The 24,616-nt window shown below is 52.8% G+C and overlaps 3 protein-coding genes across 8 annotated transcripts in view; 2 read left to right on the top strand and 1 right to left on the bottom strand.

The window, feature by feature from the left end:
• ARIH2 (ariadne RBR E3 ubiquitin protein ligase 2) overlaps positions 1-5,229 on the top strand; it is a 48,133-nt gene extending 42,904 nt beyond the window's left edge. For 4 of the 5 annotated variants that reach the window (XM_047831330.1, XM_047831362.1, XM_047831335.1 and 1 more), the window contains 5 exons: positions 1,131-1,282; positions 1,862-2,005; positions 2,640-2,708; positions 3,947-4,030; positions 4,250-5,229. In XM_047831330.1, the coding sequence (XP_047687286.1) occupies positions 1,131-1,282; positions 1,862-2,005; positions 2,640-2,708; positions 3,947-4,030; positions 4,250-4,321 (521 nt within the window). In that variant the 3' untranslated portion in view covers positions 4,322-5,229. The remainder of the gene's footprint in view (positions 1-1,130; positions 1,283-1,861; positions 2,006-2,639; positions 2,709-3,946; positions 4,031-4,249) is intronic. The other variant, XM_047831346.1, reaches the window with a different exon arrangement.
• A 5,172-nt stretch (positions 5,230-10,401) lies between these two features.
• On the top strand, positions 10,402-24,602 carry P4HTM (prolyl 4-hydroxylase, transmembrane). 2 transcript variants are annotated; one of them, XM_047831322.1, is made up of 9 exons: positions 10,402-10,771; positions 10,974-11,055; positions 19,023-19,213; positions 20,072-20,168; positions 21,579-21,741; positions 22,312-22,497; positions 23,219-23,309; positions 23,515-23,638; positions 24,159-24,602. In XM_047831322.1, the coding sequence occupies exons 1-9, from the start codon at positions 10,442-10,444 to the stop codon at positions 24,377-24,379; spliced, it is 1,485 nt and encodes a 494-aa protein (XP_047687278.1). In that variant the 5' UTR covers positions 10,402-10,441; the 3' UTR covers positions 24,380-24,602. The 2 variants fall into 2 exon arrangements, with proteins under 2 accessions (XP_047687278.1, XP_047687283.1); XM_047831327.1 differs by having other exon boundaries at positions 19,023-19,147.
• LOC125150911 (secreted frizzled-related protein 5-like) lies at positions 14,391-17,338 on the bottom strand. Its single transcript, XM_047831397.1, has 4 exons — positions 17,087-17,338; positions 15,926-16,095; positions 15,595-15,681; positions 14,391-15,259 (listed from the first exon to the last, which is right to left on the bottom strand). Exons 1-4 carry the CDS (start codon positions 17,281-17,283, stop codon positions 14,943-14,945), a joined length of 771 nt encoding a protein of 256 aa, XP_047687353.1. The 5' UTR covers positions 17,284-17,338; the 3' UTR covers positions 14,391-14,942.
• Positions 24,603-24,616: the final 14 nt, after the last annotated feature.

The raw sequence follows: 24,616 nt of genomic DNA on the forward strand, positions 1-24,616 counted from the left end.
CCTCAGTGGTATCCCACCCTATGCATTTGAGTGAGAGGGACGTGTATCATCTACTTAGAACAGTGCATAAGACATGCATACGGTTTAAAGAGAAATGACAAAGTGAACACCCCATCACATTCCTCACACTCAAGAAGTTCCCTGTGTGTCCCTTCCCATAGTCTCCCCATCCCTTACCACCCAGAGTTACTACCATCCTTTGCTTTGCTATATAGTTCTACCACCTATACGGACAACCCTAATATTTACGACCATAGCAAGCACAACCTACCTGATTAAGGAGATCACAGTTTTGCTGCTATTTGGCGAGGGCTTCCAGGAGAAGGGAAGCGAACAACCTCTAGGCCTCTGGGTTTGGCTTTAGCTCCTCCACGTTTTTATAAGAGGCCTTTTTGGTAAGTCAGTGAGCCAACTTGAATCCTGGTAAAACAGAGTTTACCCACTGTCGGTGTCTTTGGCAGAGATAGGTTATAGATCAGGTTTTGGCCATGTGACAGACTGGTTGGCTCCTCTCCGTGAGATGGTAATTGTTGGATGTATAGCAGATCTTTATTTTTCCCTCTTTGCTTCCTTAGTGTAGAAGCAGACTTATAATTCTGAATATGAACTATTGGGTAGCTGTTGGTTTTATAGAAATGTTCTTTTTTAAATAATGACAGAATAGGGGAAAGCCTTTATTCCCAGCTTCATGTACAAAATCTTCTTAGGACGGGTGTTACGAGGGTGGAGGTAGTCAGGAGGGAAATATGTGTTCTGGACGAACAGATGGGCCTCATTGGACAAGTTTCTGCTTCTCAGTGGCATTGACACAGCCTACTAGTGGTCTTGTACAGTCAGCATCTACCTGTGTTGGGTTAAAAAGGCACCAAGCTTATGTGCTCATGGAACTGAGAGGTTCCTCTGGCTACTGTTCATATCAACAAGAAAAGGCTACAGGGACAGTGGGATGTGACAGAGAGGAGATGTGCACATTCCATCTGGAAAACGGTACCCTTGGGAAGTTCTGGTCAGGTGACAACCCCACCCCACTCCCCTCACAGGATCTGTCTGTCCTACTGCTTTGCCTGTGCCTTTGGAGGAATGTGGTCTTATCTTGTGGGTGTAAATGCCTCTTTCTCCATCCTTCACAGACTTCTGCTGGATGTGTCTAGGAGATTGGAAGACCCATGGCAGCGAGTACTATGAGTGCAGTCGGTACAAGGAGAACCCCGACATTGTCAACCAGAGCCAGCAAGCCCAGGCCAGGGAGGCCCTCAAGAAGTACTTGTTTTACTTTGAGAGGGTAGGCATCTTCTGCAGCTGCTCTTCAGGGTTGGGCTTCTTCCAGTTGGCCTTCTGAGGTAGAATTCCCAGTGACTGGTTTACTGGTATGTGCACACGGAAGTCAGGGAATGGAGCTCCTTCAGTGGACCTGAGTGATACCTCCATAAATGTGGCTTTCAGGTTCCAGAGAGCAGCCAAGACCAACAAGCTCTTTGAATGATGGCTGAAGGACAATGAGGGGACCATCAGTCTTTTCCATCCGCTATCATCTTAATCAGATTTAGAGGGCAGTTCTTCCCAGGAAGACTCTTCAGAAGCCCACAAGCATGGCACATTTGGTTTCTAAGCACAGTAGACCAATGGGTACCTAGCCTTGTTTAGTCTTCAGGGTTGGAGCCCTATTGCCCTAGAGGGTAGGGTGATCTGGCAGGCAGACAGGGTTAGTAGTGTGGACTGAAGAAGTCCTCCTGCACTCTCAAGGACACACAGTCCCCATAAGTTAGATGAAGCTGTGGCCATCCTGTGCCAACCAAGGTGTCAGCCATTCTGAACTTCTGTGTGGACTTCTGCTCTTTTCTCCTTTCTCTGTACCCTGTAGTGGGAAAACCACAACAAGAGCTTGCAGCTGGAGGCACAGACGTACCAGCGGATTCATGAAAAGATTCAGGAGAGGGTCATGAATAATCTGGGGACATGGATCGACTGGCAGTACCTACAGAATGCTGCCAAGCTCTTGGCTAAGGTGTGTACGGCCTCACTCTTCTGATCCCTGGTCCAGCGCCTGTCCCTGTTAGGCCCAAACCTCTGAGGATGGGAAACATTGTATGGGGCAAGGGAACGCAGCGCTGTGTACAGCTCTGCACACTTCTGCTTATGGGCCCATGTTTCCTTGGGCTGTGTCCCCTGAGGACCCAGCCTGCTGCACGCAGTGGGGGGCACTTCCAAGAAGAGGATTCCACTGCCTCTACCCCAGGGAAGGAACTGCAAGCCCTTTTCTAGTTCTCCTTAGGGAGAACTCAAACTCTTTTCTTCTTTTGTCTCATCCACACATCACTCAGAGGGAGCTAAGAGATTGTGTGTGTGGACTCTGATGTCCGACTTGAGGGAAGAGCCTTTGAGGCAGCTGCTGGTAATAAATCAGAGTTTAAAAAAGGAACTGTGGGTTCTTCTGTGACCATTTTTGTTTCAGCTTTTCCCATGTTATCTCCCAATTAATCCGTGATTGAGCTCGGCCTCATTTCTTTTGGGCCCACACCTACAGGGCCAGGGCCAGGGCCAGGCTAACTCACATGGTAGGGTAAGAATTGTGGGAGCTGCCTGAGATGCATGTGGGTTAGGTTCACAGGCACAGGTGCCTTCTCTCTCTCCTATTGCAGTGCCGATACACCCTGCAGTACACTTACCCATACGCGTACTACATGGAGTCTGGACCCAGGAAGAAATTGGTAAGGCCAGGCAGTCCTCTGCTCTGCCCTCTTAGCTTCACAGGTGCCCTTGTCTACTAGCACTTTCCAGGAGAGTGGGGACCAGACTCTAGCTATTGGGAGGGCAGAACAAAACTGTCAGTTTTTTTAAATATATATATTTTTTATTTTATTTTATTTCATTTTATTTCATTTTATTTATATCCAAGTTAGTTAGCATATAGTGCAATAATGATTTCAGGAGTAGATTCCAGTGATTCATCCCCTAAAAGCTGTCAGTTTTTGAAGGTCACTTCTCCTCTAGGCATCTTTAAATAGACTGCATGCCCTGGCATTCTGTGTAATAGTAAGGTAGATATGTCAAAGCCCCTCAACAGCTATATTTATAGGGCAATTGGCTAAAAAGTTCTGTGGTCACTTGGAAGGCCAGCGCCCATGCCTGGGAGGATCTCCAGCATGCATGTCTTTGAATTATAGTGGACTCTTTTACATCTTTAATTCTGTATCTTAGATATGGGTTATTTCCCCCAATTATAAAGTAATTCACATTTATTTAAATGTTGGAAAACATAGAAAAACATTTGCATCATCCATAATCCCACCAGAAGGAAATGGCCACTGTTAGCATTTTTCAGCCTTTTAGAATTATTTTTATCTATTTAATGTTAATTATATATGTCGCATTCAATTGTTATAACTGCTTATTGTTGCAGTTGTCATTATTTACCAGGCTGGTAAATACCGGTTTTAATAATAGGATAAATGACTTGTTATATGGTCATACCATCATTTGGGCATCTATTGTTTCTGACTTTGATTATTACAAATAAGACATTGAGGAACATTTTGTGTATAATTGTACAATGGGTATACAATTACTAAGTCAGATGGTTTGAGTATCTCAAGAGCTGAAAAACTGAAAGATTCTGTGAACGCCATGTCTGTGAAGATCCATTGTGATTTGCTTCTGCAACATCTGTTTCCCTGTATGTTGGGAGCATTCTTTTCAATGGCTTAAATTTTCCCCCTGTCTTTTGGGGTAGAGGGTGAGTGTAGCCTTGCCACTTGGCTGTGCTCCTCGGGTAGCCTTTTGATCGGGTTCTGGCTCTGGCTCCAGGAACTAACTCTGCTCGCTGAGGACAGTATCAGGGTTGTTGGTAGCTCTTGCGAGCCTGAGGTGCTGCGTCTGCCCCTCCATCTGCAGGCCCCGCCCCGGCTGCAGCCCCTCTCCTTTTGACCCTCCTGCTCTGCCCATACAGTTTGAATACCAGCAGGCTCAGCTGGAGGCTGAGATCGAAAACCTGTCATGGAAAGTGGAGCGCGCAGACAGCTATGACAGAGGGGTAAGTGCTGCCCTCTTGTTGGCCCTTCTATTGCAGGCCAGGGAGGACTGCCGTGTTAAAAGTGACAGGGTTGTTAGCATGCGGCCCAGAAGCTGCTGCTGAGAAGGGTGGGGAGGGCAGAACCTTTGACTCCTCATAGCCCCTGACATGGTGGACATGGCTTTGGCTGCTCCCTGCGTGGGACGGCCGTGTGAGCACCATCTTGCTTTCCTGCTGCAGGACTTAGAGAACCAGATGCACATAGCAGAGCAGCGGAGGAGAACCCTGCTGAAGGATTTCCATGACACCTAGGTGGGACATGGGCGTGCTGGAGTGAGGAAGATGTGGCTGCGAGGCCTCCTGGCTGCCGTACTGCATGCTGCAGGCTCTGCCTTTCACGACCCCAGGCAACAGCCAGGGCCCCACTCCTGAGAGACACTGGCCGCACACCTCTTAGTCCACTTCTGTTTTCTTCTCATCTTTTTGCTTTTTGTTTTTACCAGGGTAGAGGCCATGTTGAATTGGCCTCTTTTCAGGACTTTTAATTCCCCCTGGATGGTTGTTGGGAGGGAGGGAAAGTTTTTTCTGAATGACTATTAATAGTATTAGATCATTACAACTTCTGTAATTTTCAAAAGTTGTATAATTATACAAAAAAAAAAAAACAAACCATAGAATTACACAGAACCCTTTTTAAAAATAAATTGGCAATGGAGTGTTTTACCCTCTAGCTATTTTACTTAGAATATAACATTTGCTGCCTGCCCCCACTGCCTCAGAATGTCTACTGTAAGAGGGCCCCAGGGGTCTCTGTTTTTGGATTCTCATGTGTCTGGCCACAGCTGGTGTCCCAAGGGAAGAACGTGGGTGGCAGATGGTGGGGAATGGAGTTGGCCTGTGTAATGGGCACGGAGCGCAGAGAATCACATCATGCCTTCTGCCTGGTCCTTAGAGGCCTTTTAGTGGTTGGATGCACCTGCCTCACCTTGCAGTGAGGAGATAATACAGAAAAGGGCCTTGTCACAGGGTGTCATTGTCTGATGGCACTATGTGTCTGTGAGCTCATCTTTCTTCCAGGTTTACTTGGGTCTGGCTACTGAGACCAGCCCACAGCAAAGCATAGGTGAGCTTGTGGCCCTCCAGACCAGGGGATGTGAGTTCAGCACAGTTGTTTCATTTTGTCTCCTAAAGATAGAGATCTACTTTTAAAGGGAATTATTCCCCCAAACAAATTTGTTTTACCTTGGTCCCTTCTTTTGTGCCAGTGTTCTGGTGGTGTAACTAACCAGGTTCACAGATGGCCATTCATAACCTGACACTGTCCTGCTACACTGTTCTCTGGTGAACTTCAGGGTCAGAGTTCAGCATGGCCCTCCCAAGGGCACTGGTATTTCTGCCTCAGGGGCCTTGTTTGCACACGTGGTTTTTATGTTATCTGGAGTGTGTTCTGTGGCTGCTCTGGAGGGTTGGGTGCTCTCCCACTTGCCTGGGTTTAGCTGTTGGAGGACACCATCTCTGGGGTCTGGGAGTCTTGAGGCCAGGAGAGTCCTTGGTTTGTAGTCTCAGCTATGATGCTAGAAGGGCTGGTCAGGGGAGAAGGCCAGCTTTTGCACAGTAGAGTACAAAGGAACAGGTGGTTTGTGTGGTGTCCTGCCTGTCCTGAGCCTGGTCCTATGGGCCTTTTAAAAGTTACTTTTGTGATTCCTGGGGTTTCTGTGACTTTGTTCACTGCCTCCCCTCTGAGGCTGTCCATACTCGACAGGGCCTCCTTAACCTCCTAGAAGAGTTGCTTGGGAGATCTGTGAATATTATTTTGGAAGTTCTTTGATATTCAAACATTTTCACCTTGGTCAGCAATTTCCCAGGTATCATGTTAGCTGTAAACTGAATCACTCTTGAAGATAGAAGACAGCTGTGACTCTTGGGATCATGGGGTACACAGCTGGCTACAGGCTCCCTCTCTTCCTGTCAGGTCCTGTCTCTTTCTGTCACCTACAAGGGAGGAACTGTGGGGTGGAGTGGGAAAACAGGCTAGGAGGGCAGCAAATGAGCCCAGAATTGGAACAGTGGGGAGCTCACTGAAGGAGGAACATGCCTGCTTGCAGGACCTCGGGGTGGGTGTCAATGCTGCATTGACACGTGGAAGATCCTGGCGTCTGGAGCCTTTACCTCTCTTACCAAGTCCTTTCCGTGTCACCACCGTGACACAGGACCTGTGTTGCAGCTCTGCGCCTTAAGTCACACCGTGGGCATCCCTGGGCATTGTTTGGACTGCACAGCTGCCACGTAGTGCACTTGTACCCAGCTGTGGCCCCCAACCACTAGAGCTGTAGGAGGTTCTGTGCCCAGACAGTAGCCTGCAGCCCTTGACCTGTGGAGAGCTTCCTTTTGTGTCCCCAGTAGCTGTCCTTTGCTAACATCATCAGGAAGATGAGAAAGATCAGGCAGAATTTTTCTGCCCTACAAAGGATGGAAGATAAAGGAAGGCACAGTGTTTTCATGAATTTACCATATATCTTTGTTTTCTTCAAAGAAAAAATTGAGGCAATGTCATCTGCTCAATGTTGAGTGGTTTATTCAAAATAAACTGAAAGTTTCTGATTATAAAACTGTGTAGGGTCTTTCTTCCAAGGATGTAAGTAACCTGAGCCAATACCCCAGGGGATTCTGGCCAGTGAGCACCAAATGGGGGTCTTCCTGCTGATCAGCTCCGTCCTCTAGAGAGCTGGGAAGAACCCACTGGCCTCTGTTCTGCCTTCTCTGGCTTGCTGGCGAGAGGGCATCCAGAGGGAAGTGGAATATCCTGGCAGTTTTTGCTCTCCTCCCCCTCCCTGGGTTGCAAGTCATACCATTCCCCCCACCACACACAGATCCTGGGATTGTAGCAGACTACCAGTGGGAATGCCCCACAGCTGCTGCTGAGGCCCTGAGCCCCTCATCCAGAAGACCCCCTGGGTCCCTGCAAAGCAGATGTGGAAGCCTAGGGTTATACAGTATGGCAGGGGTGTTGTGGCTTCACAGGGGCTCTGGTGTTACAAAGAGAGGACCCTAGACAGAAACCTGAGTGCACAGAGTTTAATCCCAAGGATTGAGGACAGGAAATGGAGTTTGGGTTCTGATCGAGTGGGTCCACACTTGTGGTGGGAAGAGTGGCAGCAACTTCAGTGATAGCTCAGGGGTGAAAGCTCCAAAGCTGTGGGCAGCATGCAGAGGGCAGGCAAGGCCAGAGAGGCCCTAGACCCTGCCAATCTGAACGCCACAGCTGCTCATCCCTGGGCCTCGGATGCGCCACGCCCCATGCACGGCACTGGGCATACAGTGGTGTGCAAAAGATCCATGGGTTTTACCCGCTCAGAGCCTCCAGAACATGCGGGACACGGATGGAATTGATCACTATACCATTAGAGATCTTAAAAGAACAAGAGATAACACATTCTGGCTAGAGGAGGGATTTTCCACATAAGTCTCCAGGGTTCATGCAACAATCAGCATTGTCTCTGCCCTGTTTTGGGTACTGAGGACACAGTTATGGCTTTGGCTTGTTAGGCCAGTTTCTGTCCCTACAAGATAATCACACTTAAGGATTACTGAGTACATAGCCCATTTAGTCCTCTGAGACACCTAGACGCCCCAGGACATCCACCCTCTTAAGGTGAGCCAGCCTGAGCAGTGAGAAACCTTATGGTCCTTTTAAAAATAATAAATTTAAAAATGGGGCACCCGGCTGGCTCAGTCGGTAGAGGATGCGACGCTTATCTCAGGATCATGAGTTCAGGCCTCACGTTGGGTTTGGAACCTATTTAAAAAAAGAAAGAGGGGCACCTGGGTTGTTCAGTCTGTTAAGCGTCCGTCCAACTTCGGCTCAGGTCGTGATCTCACAGCTCTTGGGTTTGAGCCCCACATCAGGCTTAGTGCTGGCAGCTCAGAGCCTGGAGCCTGCTTTGGATTCTGTTTCCGTCTCTCTCTGCCCCTCCCCCACTCACTCTCTCAGAAAATAACATTAAAAAGAAAGGAGGAAGCAAGGGAGGGAGGGAGACCTTATGGCCCTTAGGTGCCAAAAGGAACATGGGTTTTAAAAGGCCAAGAAGTTAGCTTATATCATGGTTGTGAAATTCCCACAACCAACAGCAGGTGGAGCAGAAATAAGCAATGAGCATCCTCTCCTATCCCCCTTCCCCTTCCACTGAGCTCCAACAGGCTTGCTTGCCTTCTGTTGTCTGGTGATGAGTTAAAGAAGGAGCTGTGCGTGGCAGTGGGCATAACTCACTTGGAGACAGGAGACAGGAGATAGGAATATAGGAGAATGGTTCAGAAAAAATGAGCAGTATGAAGATTTTGAGGTGATCTAATTATAGATATTAAAAGGCTAAAGAGGAAATGGTCTCAACGTTCATTCATGGGTACCAGAAAATAATGACATCCTTGGTAAAACTGTGACTCGGTTGTTGTTTTTCACATTAAAGAATTTAGAAGATTAATACAATTGGGGGGAAATTTTGTTTACAATTGTTCTGTGTACGTGGAAGTTGAGAGACTTCTGACCTAACTGGAGTAAAGACAAGCTGCAGGAAATCTGGACACTTTGAAGTTGGTAATAGAGTTTTCTTCCTTTTGAATCAGAAACATTTCTTTTGTGACCATTCTAGTATTTATTTACTCATTTTTAGAATTCGTTTCAGGGAGCAGGGCCAGGCCCTCACTGCCTCTGTCTTCACCTCCATGCACAGGGAGTCCAGGCTTACCTGGTTACCCACAGAACTGTCAGTTCCCACTCCATCTGGAACGGGATGCTCGACCAGTGGTGGTGTTTGGTCAGCATCCCAACTTTGGCTGAGCCATTGAGCCGTAACAGTTCCCATTACCACCTGTCCCTCTTCCCCTCTTAGAAATGTCCAGAATGTCTCCTTTGGTTGAGCAGTGTTTCTCCGTAGTATCCTAAGGAGATTGACAAAATGGTCCCTGAGGGTGGCTGGACGAGATGCACCCATGTGCTTGAGCACTGGTGAGACCTTCTGTTGTGTGTAAAATCTCTGAGAGAAAGAGGTAGCCACTCAAGCCCCCGGCCTGCTCTACTGGAGAGACCAGAAAATGCAGACTCCACTTTTCTAGAAGGAAATAGGGAGAGGGGGTGTATTAACAGAGTAGAGAGAAGCCACTAGTGGGACTTGCCTCAGTGGTGTTGCTCTTGTCTGCATGTCGGCTTCTGTTCTGGGGCATGTGCATCTCTGCCTGAGAATAACCCAGTCCTAGAAGAGCAGGGAACATGAAAATGCCTAGGCTTTGGTACTTGGGCACTGGTATGTCCTCCCACCTCCATACCTGGTGATAATCTGAGTTTAATCTTCCTCTGAGGTGATGGTGTCTCAATTATACAAAAGTCCCTTTCTCCCTCTTCACCTGTGCCAGGTTTGAGGCAAGGAATGTTCCTGTGCACCTGAGTACCTGCTTGCATTGCTTAACGTTACTTACTGTTCAGGGTTTGAGCTTCCTGGTGTCAGGACTTCTTCAGAAGCCCTCTCTGACTACTCCAGACCAGATGCCACAGTCTACGCGTGTATGTGGCATCAAGCAGCTTCTTTTTTTTTAAGTTAATTTATTTACAGAAAGAGGGTGCACGCGTGGGGGAGGGGCAGAGAGAATCCCAAGCAGGCTCCCTGTCAGGGCAGAGCCCAATGCAGGGCTCCATGCAATCCTACCAATCATAAGATCATGACCTGAGCCGAAATCGGGAGTCAGCCGCTTAACCCACTGAGCCACCTAGGCACCCCATCATCAGGCAGCTTAAGCACTTACTGCTATGTTTCTGTGTGAGGTCCAGACTGACAGAGTGGACCTCCAAGGCGTTCTTGGCCTCCTACGCTGGCGAGCATCAGTGCCTAAATCTGTGGATCCTACGCCATCACATGCGCAGTCATCGGCCTCCTTGGCGCCCCCAAACCGCCGCATTATTGAGTCATCTTTTGGCACCGTCTCCTCGCTGCCACCCTACTCCCCGGAATGAGAAAACGCAGACCATACATTTCCAGAAAGAGGGAAGCGCATCTTAACCAGGGGACGGAGAAACTTCTAATGGGGTTTCCTTTAACAGTGCTGCTCTTGTCCGCATCTCCATTGGGAGTGGGGGGGCGATCGGCTTCTACCCTGGGAAGTGATTAGCTCCTCCTGACGATAATCCAGCCCAGGAAGAGAAACTCCCAGGTGGGCCGGGTCCAGGGCGCAAAGGAGACCGAGCACGGCTCAGGGAGAAATAGGGCGGCGCGGGGGCGGCGCGGGGGCGGGCGGGGGCTGTTATGGCTGGCGCAGCATCCCAGGGCACCGTCTCCTAGAGACCGCGGCGCGCGCGGGCTCCGCGGCGGTTGTCCGGGAGACGGCGCTGCACGGCGCGGGCATCCCCGCGGCCCCTCCTCTGGACGTGCGCGCGACCTGGGCGCCATGGCGGCGGCGGCGGCCCCGAGGCCAGAGGCCGCGAGTCCGAAGTGGGCACCGCCTGAACGCGAGCGGGCCGGGGCCGCGGCCGGGCTGGACGACTGCGAGGACGCACCGGTCCGGCCGCTGTGCAAGCCCCGCGGCATCTGCTCGCGCGCCTACTTCCTGGTGCTGATGGTGTTCGTGCACCTGTACCTGGGCAACGTGCTGGCGCTGCTGCTCTTCGTGCACTACAGCAACGGCGACGAGAGCAGCGACCCTGGGCCCCAGCGCCGCTCCCAGGGCCCCGGGCCCGCGCCAACCCTGGGTCCCCTCACCCGGCTGGAGGGCATCAAGGTGAGGACCCCCGCCTCGCTACGCTCCAGGCCCTGCACGGCCGAGCCCGTGACAGCCGCCGCCCAGCCCACGACCTCCACGTTGCTCCCTGCGTCTGCCCCGCGCGAACCCCGCTCGTCGCGCTCGGGGCCCCGGGCGCCTGTACTTTCCTCGGGCGTTGCGGCCTGGGGCCCGAGCTGCCCGCAGTGCCCCTTTCCCTTAGGTGGGGCACGAACGTAAAGTCCAGCTGGTCGCGGACAGGGATCACTTCATCCGAACACTCAGCCTCAAGCCGCTGCTCTTTGGTAAGTTCGCCGGGCGCTCCTGGGAAGGGCCAGGGGCTGCGGTTTGGGGGTGCCTGGAGGCTTGTTTTGACCACGTGACTTCTGTTTTGAAAATGGCTGCTTCAGAGTAGCTCTTTTTCCACCCAAAGGTTTCCCAAAGTGCAGTACCCGCCCCCACCTCCATAATAGGGTTGTACAGGGTGACCTTTCCACACTCCCCTCTCTGACCCCTACTCTACAGCTGATCCTTCCATCACAGGGCTGGGCAATGTGACCCTGAGGCCATTGTCTAAACATTTCATTGAAACTGTCTTTGGACACTCCCTGCCATCGTTAATTCTGTCATATTCTAGAATGGGGGAGCGTGGGAGAGACTAATAACCAGGTCCTAGCTGATCTCAGGGCCTCTGAGGAAGACTCTCACTCCCAAAGTGGGCCCTGTGGGCTGATGAAAAGCACTCTGTCCAATGTGAATGTCAGTGCCCCCAAACCTGCCCCCCTGGACCACCAGCCTTAGCTACCAGCACCTTGGGGTTCTTAGGATGGAGTTGTAGGCAAAACCTTCCAGGGTGGCCTCATTTGTAAGCAGCATCATAAGCTCACATTTTCTGAGCTCTGGTTATGTGCTAGGCTTCATGTGATCGTTTCATTTCATTCTTACACCCCCTCCGTGAGATGAGTGTGGATCCCACCCTCAGGTTACTGGGTGAGAAAGTGAAGCACAGAGAGCTGTGGTTGCTTGGTCAGGCTCATACAGCTAGTTCAGGGATGAAGCTAGGATTAGAACCCAGGCAGCCTGTCTCCAGGGCCTGTACTCTAAAGCCAACATTCTGGCTGAGAAGATTCAGAAGTCCTTCAAAGACCACCAGTGTCAACAAGGTGGGGTTCCCCAGAACCATGACCTTGCCCAGGATAGGTTTGCCCACCCAACCCTAGGTACTCAGTCTCAGTGACACACTTACTGCAGACTTGGGGCCATTCCTGCCTGCTGTGGGATGGTGTGGGTAAAGGGCTTTAAGAAGGGGGCTGGGGACCAAAGCAGAGCATCTGAGCACATGCCATTACCCCTGGGGCAGAGGGCCCTGGTTGAGAATTATACTTAGGCCTATGAGAATGATTTCACATGCATGCTGTGTGAGGGGAAATAGGTAATGCCGGTCCTGTTCTGGGAAGGACCCTAGAAGGTTGTTACTGTTATTATTACTACTGCATAACCGATGAAGTCTATGCCAAACACTATTTTAAGGCTGAGAACACAGCATTGAACAAAATAGGAGGAAAACAACAACAACAACAACACACATCTGAAGCTGACATTTGAAAAAGAAGACAGTAAATAAACAAGCAAGTATATATGGTGTGTCAGATGGTGATACACGACTGCAGACAAATAAGGCAGAATTTCAACTGGGGTTGAATGAAACTCTTAATAGAGGCCAAGGAGGCCAAGGTAGGCTTCCCTGCAGACTTCTAGGAGCTGTGGGATCAAGGCAGGTGGCTGTCAGGAAAAGGTGATCCGGGCAAAGGGAACAACACTCACCCTTTTACTGCTACACTGCCATGAACAGACACGTCTGAAGGGGTTGTACTGTCTCCCGTCAGCCTTCTTGGGACATGTAGACACTTAATTCAGATGAGCCATGAGGCCATAACTGTACCCCTCACCCCCTAACATGCAGCTGTTGCATCAAAGCCTTACAAAGCTGAGAATGAGAAACCCAAACCCCATAAATTGCAGGAAGCAGGAGAGATGTGACAAAAGGTCAGCTGGTTCTGGTTAAGCCATCCGATGGGTCTGTGTGTCCGCAAATCACAAAGGGCTGTGGCCCCCATTTTCTCCCAAACTCTTACATTGCCTTTGAGTCCGCTGGTGGACGGTGTCCCAGGTTTTACCCTGAGGCTTGCTCCTTGGTGAAACGAGGTGAGCCACATGAAGAAGAGATTAGTGATTACAGGAAGTCCACTTGTGAGGCAGGAAAAGCACAGGGGAAAGGGTGTGAGAGGAGGGGGAGTTCCTGAATGCGTGGTGTTGGATGAACCCAAAGAATGAAGCCTCATCTCAAGGAGGAGTGTCTGTCTTCTGTGTCTGTTTAGTCACCTACTGTCACCCTAAAAAGGCAGGAGGGCCTAAGGAGAATGGGCCTGCTGTGGGTTCTGTCACCTCTGCCCTGCTGCTCTTGGCTCCAGACCTGTGACCTTCAACCTCAGGGACCCAAGATGCTAGCGTTCAAGGGGTGGGTGTTCATAATGTAAGCTGGGGCAAGGGGGTTGGGTTCTGCCCCAGGGTGCCTCCACCTGCATGGGAGGGAGCCCCACCATTTCATGGGGAAGACCCCATGCAACCACCAGTCTCTCCCTTTGGGAGACATTTCCTGTTTCCCACCTTTATCCCTAGAGACATGGGGCAAGCAGGACCTGGCCACAAAGGCCCCACCCTGAGTTCTTGCCGTAGTACCTACTTGACTGTGGTAGGCATTTTGCAAAGATTTGGACCACCGGAAGTCAGCTGAGGACTTCATCCTGTTCCATTCAGAAGGGAGGTGTCCCAGTTTTGAGTCATTGTCATCTCTCTGGGGACACTGCCTTCTTTCATGTGGCTCACTTCTCCTTCCATCCCACCCCACCCTCATTCTGTGTTTGAACAGATCGATCTTACCACCCCCTTCCTTAAAAGTCTCCAAGATTCCCACTTCACTTCTAAGTTTCATTTGGTACCCTCATCTTCTGCTGCCCCCTCACTCACTCACTGCTATCCCCAAGCTCATGCTGCCTTGGGGCCTTTGTGCTATGCTCACTACCAGAAGGCTCACATCTAGCTCTTCCCACAAAGAGGATGGCTTCAGCTCCGTTGGGCCTCTACGCATACATCCCCTCCTCAGATACCTCCCTTGACCTCAAACTGGTCTTAAGAGGTTTTGAGATGCTCTTACATCAGCCTGCTTGGTTTTCTTCTCAGCACTTGGCATCATTGGACACTATTTTCTGTATTTGTCATTTTCATGCCTCTGCCCCTAAAGATGAGCTGCATGCAGAGGAGGCCTGATTTGTGCTGGCTGTGTAGCCAGGAGCCAGAGTCGTATCTATTGCTGGTCCTTATTGGCTGGCTGGAGGGATTTACTGGGCACTCAGCCAGACCAGCACCTATCTGCTTGCTTGGAGTGACTTCCCACCACCCTGGCAGGTGCCCCCTGATTCAGCACTCCCTTCAAGAGCAGCAGGGGGCACTTTCAGAAGGCCAACAAGAGCTTTAGCCCATTTTCTTACTATTTAAGGTAAATGAGTAACTTAACACCAGTACACAAAACAATTTATCTTAAAACCATGACTGCTTTATCATAGGATTTCCAAGTCAGTTCAGGAAAACAATTAGGCAGTTACTTAAGACCACTGTGTTCTTGACAAACACTGGAGGCCCAGAAATAGGGGAAGAACTTTTTGTGTGCATATAAGTTCAGATTTGTAAGCAGCTTAATACAATTTTCTGCATGGACCTCTCTCCACCCCCTGTGCTTTTGCATGGGCCTACGGCTTGAGGCAGTCTGTGTGTGGCTTGACAAGTAGCATCCTGCCCAGAATAGATTGGGCTGCTGGGGCTTGTGGGCATTTGCCAGGCTGTCATCCCAGGCCTGGGACAGAAAGGTGGTCTTTCCTACCCAGCACACACAGCTGCCAGGGAGCCAGCCTCCTTCATGTCTGGGCAGAGCACTATAGCTCAGGAAGGGTCCCTTTAGCGTTGATCACAGAAGGGTTTATGCCCTGCTTGGGCTGTTCCTGGGGCTGGTCTATAAGTATCCATGAAGGGCAGCAGATAGAGGGTTTTATGTATGTCCAGCCAGGGCGGGACATGGTTTGTATGGCTGCTGCTGAGGCTGTGGCTACGAAGTCCCAGGCTCTTCCTGCATTAACTCCTATTCTGGGCACTGGTGATGGTGCCACCTGCGCACCGCCAACTGCAGATTTCTGTGACCTTGGCTCCAGGCGTAGGCTGTGGTTACCAGCAATCGATGGCCCTGCACCTCCCCGCTTAGCACGTAGGTCTCAGCATGCCTTCCTCGCAAGAGGTTGTGCATGCATGTGGCATCCAGCTGCAGCCAGCGACGCAGAATAGGTGCCAGTTCCACAGCAGGCAGTGGGCCTGCCTTCAGCACCTCTAGCCCGGAGTCCAGGTTGCAGTCTGAGAGGCCAAAGGACGAGCCGTTGCATCGGGAGAGCCTGACCTTCACTGCTGAATGGGACCAGAGGAGTGGGGTGATGTGCAGGGCTTCTAAGAATAACCCCCCACCCCCCACCGCCTGGTGACCCATACCCTCTTGTGATGCTCTACCCTTAATCAGGATCCTAGGGAAGGGCTGAAGTCCTGGCGGCCACTCTCCTAGGCAGATTTGTTTGGTGTGTTGTTTTAGCAATGCCAAGCTTATTAAAGGCATTTATTTTGTAGCTTTAACCAGGTATAGCATTTAAGTGTCCCCTCTTTTCATCTGTCTTACCCAAGCTGGTAGCTGGGATGGAGGCACTTGTAAGGTGGGTGTAAGGAGTACTGGACGCTAGGGATGGGCTCACCAAAGTCGCTGGCACAGAGCGCTTCCAGAACCTCGTTGGATGAGCGGGCGTCCTGCAACTCGCAGTCCCTGCAGCTGGCACGCGGCACTGGGGGGAGGGGGGGAGGGGCCGAGTGAGGCTCCGCCAGCCGAGAGTGGGGGAAGGGCCGTCAGCGCGGGCTGGGGGAGCCCTCCCATGGGTCCCTCGATCTTCACCCTTTCTGAGACCTGCTGCTGTGGCCAGTCCCTGTCTTCCCTACCAGAGAGACCTGTGTACCTGGCCCTGCGGGGAGCGGCTTGGAAGGGTGGGGCGCTGCCCGTGGACATGGCCTGGGGGCCGCGCGGGGACTCACGTGGGCGGCCCAGGCGGGAGCCTACGGAGACAGCCGCGACCCAGAGGCTGTGCCCGGCGGGGAAGCGGCCGCAATGCAGGATGGCGGGCCAGGGGTAGCCGTAGCAGGCCATGATGGGCGCACAGCTGGCCTGCAGGGCCTCACACAGGCTGCGGCACGGGTAGATGAGCCTGCGGAAGTGGGGGGAGGGGAAGTATCGGGTGGCCGGGCGCTCAGGACTTCCTGGCCCCTGGGCTGGAGCTCCTGTCCCGTCCCAGTGCAGAGGTACAGCCAGTGACTCCACGGTTGCTGGGCAACGACCCATGGTCACCTGGCAACAGCCCTCAGCCCCGCAACCGCTTCCCAGCGTTTAGGTCTCACATCCCCCACCGTCCTCGCGTGGTGCTCGCGTGGCTCGGGCCGCTATCCCGCTTTCCAGCGCACCCCGCTCCGCTCCAGCCATGGCGGAAGTCCACTGCCGGGGAGAGGGTTGTATGCGAAGGACCCTGCACTCGGGGCCTTCACTCCCCCATTTCGGCGGGAGAAAGCAGAGCCCTCCCTCTTGTCCTGAAAGGCCTGCAGGAGACTGCCGCTTCTGGTCGAGGCTGGGGTTGGCAAAGAGCGGAGGCCTGATCATTGGATTCTGAAAGAGCTCATTCTTGCTGCTACTGGCGTGGTCACCCTGAGGCTCTGGGAAGGTCCCTCACTCTGCAAAGAAGGAACTGAGGGAGCCGTTCACGGGATAGGTTAGGCTGGGGAAGAGGAATCAGCCTTGCCATCTCTGGACTCTGGGAGAAAAGGCCCCCAGATGAGATGTGGCTCCGTCTCTTGCTGGGATCTCTTGGGCAGAGTTTCCACGCCCACTGGAGAGGGGCTTCTGCCCCGCCCCCCAGCCAAAAACAGCCTACCCACTTGTCATACCTTGTTGATGTTCAAGAGCCCTTGAGGATTCATGGGTCCAGAGGTGCTCACCATCGATGGTCCCGTACCTATGTCTCCTCTGTCCCATAGGCACCTGCTCCCCTGTGCCAGGAACACCCTAACAAAACAATCCTTCATCTTCATTTCCCACCCCACCCCTACCAGCACCTAGCATGGATAGGTATACAGCAGTGGTTAGTGAACAGACCCTGGGAGAGGAAAGGCCCCCCACCCACCCTCACCTAGGAGCCCCTGCCCTACCTGTCAAGGCACACAGGGGCAAAAAGGGAGCAGAGGAAGAGGCGGGCATCAGGGTGGCACTCCCTGGCCAGCAGGGGCAACCAGCTGACTGACTGCCGGACAGCCTCAGTTGCCGTGTCATGATCCAGCAAGTTGGGCAGCTGCATCTCTATGTAGCCAATGTCATGGCACAGCGCCATGGCTTGGGGAATAGGCATGCACCGTGTGGGGACCCAGGGAGCCCCTACCCCACTGTCACCCCACAGCACCACCAGTGCCACAAACAGCCACAGCCTTTGATCCATCACCTGCTCTGTCTGCCTTGGTCTCAATGAGTTGAGGTTGAGGGCTTTATAGGGCTGCACGCACACCCCAGGAGGCAGTGTTTGTGCAGCCTCCTAGGTGCTGGGACCCATCTGCTTAGGCCCCAGTGTGCTGGCCTGAGCCATTTGCATTTGATTAGCACACTGCAGGGGACTGTAGAGGTTGGTGGCATCTCCTTTGGGTCTACGGATTACCAGCACTTAATAAACTGAAGAAACCTGGGCCTGTGTTTTCTTTTCTTTTTCTGGTTTACTTTTCTTGTTTGTTTATTATTTAAACTATCAGGAGGTGACTGTTGACTAGCAGTTTGGTGTCATCCATTGTCCAGTGCTACCCCTGCCTCCCCCAGTGGATGGCTCCTACCCTTTCTGGGTTTACTGGGTTGAGGTCAAGCAGGCCAGAGTGGGGGGCCTTTGTCCTGCCTTTAGCGTCATCACATCTGGGTAACCTACCCATGGAAGCTGAATGTGGTTGTGAGCATGGACTTTGGAGTGCAACAGCCTGGGTGGCCCTGAGCAAGTTGCTGATGTCTCTGTACTTGCCGTGAGTCATGAATAGGAAGGCAAACTGATGGGGCCCTTTTTTCTAGGATGAGTATAGGGATTAAGGAGTTGACGATGTGATTAGGACAGGGTACAGAGTCTATACCACCTAAATGTGATCTGCTGTGATAACCACTAAAAATCATTTTAGTCCTGGCTCTGAGCATCCATTTTCCTTCCTCTTGGCAATGACCGGAACTTCATGCTGGGAGTGTAACCCAAAGAAGTGGTAGACCACGCTGCAGTCCTGAGGGGTCACTGTGATGGTGTGGCCCTGCCTCCACCTCTTGGTGGCCTCTTGGTCCCCATCTAAGGAAGTCTTCTTTCCCAGGAATGAGGGAATGTAGCTCCTAAAAGTGCGTGGGGACATTGGGGTGTGGGACCCCCAGGTGTGAGGCTCATTTTCCAGCTCATCCAAGCTGCTTGTGAGGCTGGTGTGGTGGCATCCAGCCAGGCCTGACTGGCTTTTACTCGGGCTTAGAGGTATGACATTCAGTGTACACTTGTTCCCAAAGCAAAGGACACCCAGAACGTCTTCCCAGAGCATCTGTCAAAGACCTGAGTGCCCCCCACCACCACCACTGATGTGCCAGCACTGGGCATCTCAGCCCTGGGCAGAAGACTTGTGCGGAATAGAGGGCAAGGACTGGCCTACAGCACTGAATGTTTTACACTTTGTTTTTATTTGAACAATTCTGAAAAGCAAAATTGAAAGCAAAACCCAGCCACCATCATCCACTTTTAAATATATACCAAATAAGAAGTGGAGGTCAACCCTCTGGCCTTCAGTCCCACTGCAAGGTGGGTTAGTCCCTATCCAGCTTAGCTCTGGCGAGCTTTCCAAGACTCCTCTGGGACGTGTGTTCTCTCAACATCAAAGAAAGAAGCCCCACGTTCCAAATGCAGGCCAACCTTTGCAAGACAACTCAATCTTGGGGTCGGAGTCCAGAGTAGAGGTAAAGGGGTGTGTGAGGTCCTGACATGGTGACCACCAGGGGACAGAGAGTACCCTAGAAACTCTGCAGAGAAGGTACTGGTTGCATCACTGCCTGGGCTCAGCCCTCGGCTTCACCCACCTCCTCTCCTGGCAGAAATCCCTGGCTTCCTGAGTGATGAAGAGTGTCGGCTCATCATCCACCTGGCCCAGATGAAGGGGCTACAGCGCAGCCAGATTCTGCCCACTGAAGAATACGAGGAGGCAATGGGCACAATGCAGGTCAGCCAGCTGGACCTCTTCCGGCTATTGGACCAGAACCATGACGGTCGCCTGCAGCTCCGCGAGGTTGGGATCCTGGGGTCTGGAATAGACACAGGGTGGGAGCGCCCTGAATTGTCTTTCTGGTGGCCTGCTCAGCCCTGGCCCTGAGAGTCAGGTGCCACCTCAGATCAGCTTGGGCATGCTCAGTTCCAGAGGCCCCCTCCTTCCCTGGAGAGCCCCTGGCTGCCCTGGGAACCCCAGAGGATGGCAGGAGAACCCCCCTGGGGGTGATGACATTTATTGCCACAGTTCTTGGGTGGTGCACCATCTGTGATCTGGATTCCTTGCTGCCACGGCTGGGGTCCCCACAAAACCCATGGTGGAGGGGTGGCAGCTCTGAGGTAGCCAGAAGTCTGCATCTCTCTTTTACATGCCCCTCACTCACACCAGGCTTCTGACAGAGGTCTTGGCAGGGTATGTGGTCCCTTGCCTATACAGAGAATGCCTCACTGAGCCTGGGCTTCTTTGACGAGCTTAGTGGTCATGCTGTGGCCAGCCCTCCCCTTGGTGTCTGTTCTCTGTTTGCACTCAGGCTTTGGCCTCCCCACCTCACCTTGGGCATCTGAGTGGGATACAGTGCTGTCCTTCACTCTGCACCCAACCAGCTGACGGTGCTCCCCATGGAGGCCACAGTCCCAACAGGGCCAGGAATGCCTATGGCCTGCAGGCCTCTTAACTATCTCCCTGGCCTCCTCCCCAGATGCCTGTGGGCCTTTCTGCCTACCATCCCTTCAGCTCAGGGACCTCAGGCTCTGTCCTGTGTCCTCACCCATACCCCATCACCTGAACCCTTAACCTTTACAGCAAGAACTGGGTGACTGTCTATGCTCTGGGGGCCCCATCATTGGGGCCACTCCACTGAGGGACCACCTTGTGCTTTAGGTCCTGGCCCAGACTCGCCTGGGAAATGGACGGTGGATGACTCCAGAGAACATTCAGGAGATGTACTCTGCGATCAAGGCTGACCCTGATGGTGATGGTGAGCCCATACCTCGCCACAGTTCTGTCTCTGTGAGCCTCCTGCCCCCACAGCCAGGTGGCCTCTATACCCACCTTCTAGAGTAGCCAGAGATGATGAAGCGAGGATCCAGCCTTGCCCTCACTCCTGGGCTGGGTCATCCCACTCCTCTTGATGACAGTCTAGAGGGACATTCTTGGAGGCCATTTTGACCTCAACAGGCAGAGACTGGGGTACAGGAGAGGGCTTGCTTGGTTGGCAGAGGGCAGAGTGGGCACAGCAGGAACAGGGCAGTGAGACCAGCTTGAGCTTGGCTGTTCACCCTCCTCCATCTTCCTCTTTTCAGCCAAGCATGAGGTCTTCCCCAGAAGCCACCCTCTCTGGTCTGAGATCTTGCTTGCTTTCCTCTTGCCTGCCTAGAGTCATGCTAACTTCTGGGGGTGGTTTGGGTAGGGGAGCTGTCATACAAGTGCGCCACCCCCTCTTTGGTAATAATCCTCAGGATATTTCTGAGGTGTAGTCATCATTCACATGCCCAAGTTCTGGACAGAATGGGGAAGATACAACAGTGAAACAGGACTTGGAAGAATGGCCCTGTGGCTGGTGAACCCAGAGTGAAGGATCTGGCCAAGACCTGTGGCTGGAGGGGCACCATGATGCTACCATCCCTATGTACAGAGCCGGTAACAGGCCCACAGGCCTTAAGTGTTCCTCACCCTCAGAGATATCTGGGTCAAACAGTAGAAGGTTTCTTTCTTGGGTTAGCCAGGATTACATGGAGCAGACATCAGCTACTCTTCCAGAACCCCCAAAGGGTGGATTTCCTGTTTTGTGGGTTGGACAGGAACAGGGAAAGAGTGTTCTTACTTGGGAGAGTGGCCTGGCTTTCTTTGTTGAGGTAGACTGGTAACCCAGCAGACAGGACTGGCCAGATAGATATCTTCCACTCAGGATGGGACCTGAGGTCATAAGGGAACTCCTGGGGACCAGCCCCCAGCTTAAACCCTACAGCGTGGAAGGCCCTGGACAGAACCCAGCACTGACTGCTGTCTTTCTTCACCCTCTACAGGACCAGAGGGTAGCCACCATGTGCTTTAGAGCCACGCTGGAGGCCAGCCAAGGGCAGTGCTTGGCCTCAGGTCCTGGCCATATGGTTCACGCTTCCTTTGACCACCCTGCTGTGGCCAATCTAGTAGGGGTTAGGTCCTTTGGGGGACCAAATCAGGGTTTAAACTGAGGAAATGAATTTCCCTAGGTCTTCCTATAGGGACTGATGTGACAGAAGGTTCATCTTACCCAAGAGTCCAGGTTGGGGGACAGGTACACATGGTCCCCCAGTGCCTGAGGCCAGGGGTAGGTAGGATGGTAAAGCCTGCCACTGTGGCTTCCTCACATGGGCTTGGGGGGCATGATGGTGGGTGCCCTGTGCAGGAGTGCTGAGCCTGCAGGAGTTCGCTGACATGGACCTTCGAGACTTCCACAAGTACATGAGGAGCCACAAGGCAGCATCCAGTGAGCTGGTGCGGAACAGCCACCACACGTGGCTCTACCAGGGTGAAGGTGCCCACCACGTCATGCGCTCCATCCGCCAGAGGTGAGCCCTGGAGCAGGAGAAAGCCATGTGGGGCCTTCACAGAAGTCCTTGGCTGGGGCCTAGAGGACAGACTTGATTAGCCAACTCAGGATTGAGTTCTATTCATTAGACCAGGATTGGGACCCATTAAAAAGGCAATTAACAAAGGCAAATTAGCCCTAATTGTGGGCAAACAATAGACATTTGGGATTAGAGACAGACTGGAATATTTGTTTTTTGCTAATTACAAAAATGACTTCTTATCTCCGTCTACAGGACCCCCTGCCCCTGAGCAGCCAGGGGTTTTAGATAAGGAACCTCCTTCCTGGAGGGAGTGACCCCCCCCACACACACACACCCGCCCCGCAACTTAGTGGAAATCTCATCTTTCTCACCCAGCGAGGTCTCTGGCATCCAGGGAGAAGGGTTCATGGGTAACCCCTTCCTGCTCTTACAGGGCCAGTCTAGGGTGGCCTAAGGGGCTTCCAGGGGAGGTGGGCAGGGGCAGAGCTTGTGGCATTCTGGGGATCCAGCTCCTTCAGGGTGCTGCCTTGCATGAGATTACCCAGCTGAATTCCTACTGCCTACCAGGGTGCTACGCCTCACCCGCCTGTCACCTGAGATCGTGGAGCTCAGCGAGCCGCTGCAGGTTGTACGGTATGGCGAGGGAGGCCACTACCATGCCCATGTGGACAGCGGACCTGTGTACCCAGAGACCATCTGCTCCCATACTAAGTTGGTAGCCAATGAGTCTGTACCATTCGAGACCTCCTGCCGGCAAGTACCTCCCACCTGGGGTGGCCTTCAACTCCCAGACCAGACACTCCCATGACATAAACACAGTTCTGCCCTATGGACATGCCCCCAGGGCCAGGAGAACATGGGAGCATCCTGGTTGAGGATACCCCATCTCTTGCCCTAGTTTGTTTACCAAGTGGCAGGAAAGGGGTGGCCATCTTGTCTCAGTGGCCAGACTAAGGTATGCACAGACACTGAAAAATTTCCCCAGAACTCTGAGGTAAGGGGAAAGGCTGGATTTCTGGCTTTTTTTTTTTAAACCCCTATCCCCTGGGTCTTGATTCTGCCTCCATTGCTGGAGGCCTCAGCTTCTCCCTTTGAAGCTTTGTCCCCCTCCTCTGCTAAAGCAGGGAGGCGGGTCTCTTCTCTTCATGTGGCTGCTCTGGGTCAGCCCCTTGTACTCCCCACCAGCCCTTCTGCATGGTCACGCTGCTTCTGCTAGCCTACCTTTCCCAGCCAGCCACGTAATTTAGCTAAGTGCACCTGTGATCTTGGCCACACAAAACATTGTGACACACAGAAAGAGATGGTTTGTGGGAGGAGTAACAGGCTAGGGTCTTGGCACTGACCTGCAGTGTTGTCACTGATCCCAGCCTGCCCCTCTGGCCCTTGGGAACCTGGGCAGCTTATCCTGCCCACAGGTAAGCTCCTGGGAGTGCCCACAGCTGGGGACCTGCTCAACGGGCCCCCTGCCTTACAGCTACATGACAGTGCTGTTTTATTTGAACAACGTCACCGGTGGGGGCGAGACTGTCTTCCCTGTAGCAGACAACAGAACCTACGATGAAATGGTAAGGGCCAACCAGGCTGTTAACTCTGGTGGGATGGCAGGTTCTTGGGCAATCATAGTATATAACCTTCCAGACCTGGGATGAGGGGCCCAAGTGAACCCCTGGGCACATCTGACTGGTTTCCCTCTGGCCACTTTCGGCTGCCTGGCCTTGGCTTTTGGCAGTGGGGGCAAGTTTGAAAACCTTACCATCCTGCTGTCCACAGAGTCTGATTCAAGATGACGTTGATCTCCGTGACACTCGGAGGCACTGTGACAAGGGGAACCTGCGGGTCAAGCCCCGGCAGGGCACAGCAGTCTTCTGGTACAACTACCTGCCTGATGGGCAAGGTGAGGGCCTGTGGCCAGGCCAAGCATGCCTTGAAGGAAACTTCCCTTTATCCAGCCCAGACTGCCACCTTGGTGGGATGTTTCTAGCACCCCTACAAATGGTTTTCTGCCCCTAGTGCCTCCCAAAGATCATCCTTAGTGACTTCAGTGGCCTGCACCTGTGCAGCCTCCTAGGTTATCTTGAACCCTGTGATTGATTCCCTGATGCTCCAGCCTTCCGGCTCACTGGGGCTGGGGACACAGGTCTGTCACCGACCCAGGCTGTGGACAGGCCTGGCAGTAAGCAAGCTGGTTTCAGAAGACCAGTGGTATTGTCAAGAAAGAGTATTGTCAAGGTATTAGTTGGAAAGAGATGCTGAGTCCCCAAGGACACCTTGGGGCCAGATTTTACCACCTAAGATGTGTATACAGCTGGGCCCACCCTTGTCATGCCCTTGGCCTGTATAAGGTCAAGCTCAGGTTAGCTCAGCCTAGAGTCCCTTCGGTCGCCTCCCTTGCTCACACCATCCACCTCTCCTAGGTTGGGTGGGCGACGTGGACGACTACTCGCTGCATGGGGGCTGCCTGGTCACACGTGGCACTAAGTGGATCGCCAACAACTGGATCAATGTGGACCCCAGCAGGGCGCGGCAGGCGCTATTCCAGCAGGAGATGGCGCGCCTGGCCCGCGAAGGTGGCACTGATGCGCAGCCAGAGTGGGCCCTGGATCGGGCCTACCGCGACGCGCGTGTGGAGCTCTGAGGGGAGTGTTGGCCCCAGCCCCCAGCCACAGGCTGCCCGCCGCCCCAGAGGGGGGGTTGGGGGTGAGACCCGCCTTTCCCCTGTCCAGATGCAGGCCAAAGGCCTGGCTGATGTCTTGCCCCATTCCTGCCTCCAGCCGCGACTAGGGCACAGTTCCTACATTCGTGTTATTTATTGTGTACAGACCCATGCTGCCCCCTAAAATAAAACCACACGGCTTTGAGCCGCTGGGCCCCC

The sequence above is a fragment of the Prionailurus viverrinus genome, chromosome A2 (genome assembly GCF_022837055.1).
Source record: "Prionailurus viverrinus isolate Anna chromosome A2, UM_Priviv_1.0, whole genome shotgun sequence".
Classification (NCBI taxonomy): domain Eukaryota; kingdom Metazoa; phylum Chordata; class Mammalia; order Carnivora; family Felidae; genus Prionailurus; species Prionailurus viverrinus.

Excerpts from the sequence above, each read along its gene's own strand:
- LOC125150911 (XM_047831397.1), bottom strand. The coding sequence starts at position 17,283 with ATGCCTATTCCCCAAGCCATGGCGCTGTGCCATGACATTGGCTACATA. Across the intron at positions 16,096-17,086 it reads GCCCCTGTGTGCCTTGACAG|GCTCATCTACCCGTGCCGCA; the intron begins GTAGGGCAGGGG and ends CCACTTCCGCAG. Across the intron at positions 15,682-15,925 it reads CTCCCGCCTGGGCCGCCCAC|TGCCGCGTGCCAGCTGCAGG; the intron begins GTGAGTCCCCGC and ends CCCTCCCCCCAG.
- P4HTM (XM_047831322.1), top strand. The coding sequence starts at position 10,442 with ATGGCGGCGGCGGCGGCCCCGAGGCCAGAGGCCGCGAGTCCGAAGTGG. Across the intron at positions 11,056-19,022 it reads CCTCAAGCCGCTGCTCTTTG|AAATCCCTGGCTTCCTGAGT; the intron begins GTAAGTTCGCCG and ends CTCTCCTGGCAG. Across the intron at positions 19,214-20,071 it reads GTCGCCTGCAGCTCCGCGAG|GTCCTGGCCCAGACTCGCCT; the intron begins GTTGGGATCCTG and ends CTTGTGCTTTAG.